Source organism: Geospiza fortis, unplaced genomic scaffold (assembly GCF_000277835.1).
Source record: "Geospiza fortis unplaced genomic scaffold, GeoFor_1.0 scaffold118, whole genome shotgun sequence".
Taxonomy (NCBI): Eukaryota; Metazoa; Chordata; class Aves; order Passeriformes; family Thraupidae; genus Geospiza; species Geospiza fortis.
The window spans coordinates 1,821,405-1,825,508 of NW_005054380.1; the positions used below are offsets into that span (position 1 = coordinate 1,821,405).

The window sequence follows — 4,104 nt, forward strand, 5'->3', positions numbered from 1 at the left end:
ATTCCTGCATCACCAGGAGCCAGGCAGGATAAGCAATCTGGCCTGCAAGCTTTTTCCAAATAAGAGATTTTTCCCCTACAACAGCTCAACAGAATCTATTCCCTGGGAGCCAAGTGGTGAAACACCTCTGCATGGCCAAAGTGACACTGGGCAGTCTTTGCTGTGGACTTTACAACTCTTCCTTTCCTGATACAGTAGGAATTCCCCTAGCTTGGTTATGGAAAAATGTGGTTATAAATCTGGGAAATGGGATCATCTGATCAAGTTCTGACACTTGGAATGATGCTGACTTGAAAGTATCTAGCAAGATAATCTTTATCATGTGCCCAAAGGAAAAGTTTTTAGCTTTTAGCATCAAAAGGGAGGAAGGTCTTCATCAGGGCCACACCTTCTGCTTACATTCAAGCAACTACCAAGAGCCCCATCTCAGACACAACTGTTGGAATTCAGGACATCCCTCTGGCTGTCCTGGACTGCTAAGATCCCTGCCAGGGGGCTCAGAGACCCTGGCACAGAGCCCAAGACACTTGTGCTTTCAATTATGATCCATGGAGCAAATCACCAACCTTAAACGAAGAATTACAAGCCATGACAGTTTAAATAGAATGATGGTGAATTTATCACCGGGTGAAAAATAGATTTTTGGGGTTTTTAGAATGGGGGTTCAGGGGGCAAGATGGAGCTCATAGCACAGGCAGGGACACCTCTGCTCAGTGAAAATACAGCCCAATTTAGCACAGATGTGGTAAGAAAAGAGATGTGCTCAGCCTTCTTCAGATGTCTGCACCCCATAGCCATGGTGTGACTGCATCTCATACAGCACCCAGGGGTGCTCTGATGTGTCTGAGGCAGCTGCAATGGTGGAAGGCTGGTGGTGAAGGCACCTGCCCTCTCCCATTGCCAGCACCTGTGTGCTTGCTGCCTCAATGTGGGAGCCCAGGACATCCCTCTGGCTGTCCTGAGCACCCAAGACCCCTGTCAGGGGTCTCAGAGACCCTGACACAGAGCCCAAGATGCCTGTGGTTTTGATTATGACCTGTGGAGCAAGTTCCCAACCTTATATGAAGATCTGCAAGCCATGACAAATGAAGTATAATGATAGTGAATTTATCACAAGGTGAAAAAGTAAATTTTGGGGGTTTTAGGTTGGGGATTCAGGGGCGCAAGTCTGGGCGTGTCCAGCCTTTCTCCTTCTTCTCCTTGGCGTCCATCTTCTGCTGTGATGTTGGCACTTACAGGTTGGTTTAGAGTAGAAGCTCACTGTCTAACATAGGTGATAGGTACTGGAAAGTAATTGTAAACATTGTGCACGTAGTTTGTAGTATAAAGACATAACACCGCCCAGGGGCAGGCAGTGTGCCTCTGACTTGCACACTTGCTGAGTGGACCTCTGCAGGACAGGAGAAAGAATTTTATAGATAAGATACCATAAACAACCTTGAGAACAAGAACTGAAGAGCTCTGACTCCTTCTTTGAGCACCGGGCTGGGAAAAGAGACTTTCTAACGCATCTCAGGGTCACTGTGACCAGCTAGAGATCCCAGGCACAGCCAGATTTGGGACTGCCCAAGAGCACCAATGAGGATCTCACCGTGGCAGCAGCAGAGCAGCACCTCTGGGCTCTGCAGAGCCACCAAGGCCTGGTGTGTGGCCCGGGCTGGGCGGTGGTAGCGGGCGTGCACGGGCACAGTGCCATGGAAGCAGCGGGAGCAGCGCGCCTCCGGCTCCAGGAACAGCAGCAGCACAACAGCCTTGGCCAGGTACTCAGGAGCCTCCACGTCAATGGCATCAGGGAACAGCACTGCCTGCAAGCAGGGAGAGACACAGCAATGGTTGTGATGGAAATCAGAAATTGTTTCCCCTCCTCGTTCTGGCACTGAGAGTGATTTTGTGGTCAGGATGATCAAGTTGGGAATTCCTTAATTCGCAGCCTTAAGCTGTTCCAAAATGCCTTTTTAAGACTGTGTTCAAGGAGTGTGGGAAAAGTTCACAGTGTCACTGTGCCTACAGCCAGACCTGTGAGGTGTCAGCTCAACCACGGTGCCCACAGCCTTTGCACATCTCTCTAATGTGAGGCAAAGACTGGACAGCAGCACAGAAAGCTGGGATGAAAACCAAGCTGGGATGAAAATGAAGCTGGGATGAAAACCAAGCTGCTCAGTCCAACCACACAGCATCTGACTTAGAGCTCACCAGCACTTCTCTGGGGGTTTCTGTGGTGGTGTTTGCAGGGGTCCCAGGACGAGGGAAGAGATGAGAATCTTGACTCCATGTTTCAGAAGGCTGATTTGTTATTTTATGATATATATTATATTAAAAGAAAATGATATATTAAAACTATACTAAAAGAATAGAAAAAAAGGATTTCATCAGAAGGCTAGCAAGGAATAGAAAGGAAAGGAATAATAATAAAATATTGTGACTGACCAGAGAATCTGAGACAGCTGGACTGTGACTGGCTATCAATTAAAAACAACCAATCAAAGATCGACCTGTTGCATTCCACAGCAGCAGATAATCATTGTTTTTCTTTTCTTCTGAGGCTTCTCAGGAGAAAAATCCTGGCAAAGGGATTTTTCAGAAAATATCATGGCTACAGTTTTCCTTCCACCTTCTAAACCCCAGGCCCTTTTACCACAGCTGCTCACCTGGGGCTAAGAGAGGAGCAGCAGCTCCCTGGTACATCACCAGCAGCACCAGGAGATGCCAAGCAAGCTGGGCTACAAGGAGACACCAGGCAGATTATATTGTTTGGCACCTCCTTCCAGGAATTAATCACCTTGGTCCAATGAGCCAGATAATGAGCAGACATTCCACACCTCCTGGTGCTGGGGCCATTACCTTGGTCAGGTTGTGCTGCTGCAGCGTTGCCAGCTCGTAGGGATCCACGTAGATTCCTGGTGGCAGATGCACCTGAGCTGCCACTGCACATCCTCCTGCATCCTCCCCAAGCTCTACCTTCACCAGCAGGTCCCTTCAAACAGCAACAGGAGCAAAACATTTACACCCACACTTCCAAAGTGGGGCACAAGACCCCCGAGAGACATTTCTCAGATGAGATGAGCTCTCACACCAAGTGCAACTCATTCTGATCACACTTCCCTGTCCAGCCTTCTTAACCTCAACCCCACATCCACGGCCAAAATGAAGTTTCACTTCTTTGTTAATATCTCAGAACCACCAATGGCCTCCACAAAGGTTTGAGAAAGGGGCCCCCTATTTTCCCTCCACTACAGCTGGTTAATCCCTTGGTGCTGTTAATACATTCCCAGGGATCATGGCCCAGGGAGTTGCTACAATTCCACATGAAAAGAAGTTTCTTCCAACAGCAGATCCTGTGGCACATTATGCTGATGGAGGGCAGGGAGAGGACTCACCTGTGAAACCCCTCCTTGAGGAGCTCCTGTGTGACAGTGGTGACCCGACAGGCTGCCTGCACATCTAAAGTAACACAAGAGAGAGAACAGTGTAACAGCACAGCGACCACAGGGCTGGAAAGGTTTTATAACTCACGAACGCCTCATCTGCAAACTCTCTCCCAGAAGAAGGGAAGCAGTACTTGACTGTGCCCAAAGAGCAGAAGAGGTTTCTTGGTTCACTGGCAGAGCCATAGTCCTCAAATCCTGAGTCACAGGATAGTTTGGGTTGGAAGAGACCTTCAAGCCCATCTTGTTCCAACCCTCAGCTTTGGGCAGGGATGGATCCTCAAGACCAGGGTGCTCCAGGTCTGTCCTTGAACACTTCCAGCCACAGCTGCTCTGGGCACCCTGTGCCAGAGCCTCCCCACCCTCACAGCGAACAATTCCGTCCCAATAACCCACTAGCCCTGCCCTCTGGCAGTGTGCAGCCGTTCCTTGTGTCCTCTCACTCCATCCCTTGTCCCCAGTCCCTCTCCAGCTCTCCTGGAGCCCCTTCAGGCACTGTCAGGGGCTCTGAGCTCTCCCTGGAGCCTTCCCTTCTCCAGGCGGAACACCCCCAGCTGTCCCAGCCTGGCTCCCTCCCCAGCTGCCCACCCCGCGCTCCTTTCCCGGCGCGGTTCCCCTCGGGCACTCACGGAGGGCGCAGAGCAGCGCGCCCAGCCCGGCCCCGACCCGCACCGGCCCC

At 50.5% G+C, this 4,104-nt stretch overlaps 1 protein-coding gene across 1 annotated transcript in view; it reads right to left on the reverse strand.

Annotated features, from left to right (window-relative positions):
- PIGX (phosphatidylinositol glycan anchor biosynthesis class X) overlaps positions 1-3,722 on the reverse strand; it is a 5,873-nt gene extending 2,151 nt beyond the window's left edge. The window contains 5 exon segments of the mRNA XM_005425051.2: positions 1,592-1,805; positions 2,842-2,974; positions 3,378-3,501; positions 3,504-3,567; positions 3,570-3,722. Coding sequence (XP_005425108.2) covers positions 1,592-1,805; positions 2,842-2,974; positions 3,378-3,501; positions 3,504-3,567; positions 3,570-3,668 — 634 coding nt within the window. The 5' untranslated portion in view covers positions 3,669-3,722.
- Positions 3,723-4,104: the final 382 nt, after the last annotated feature.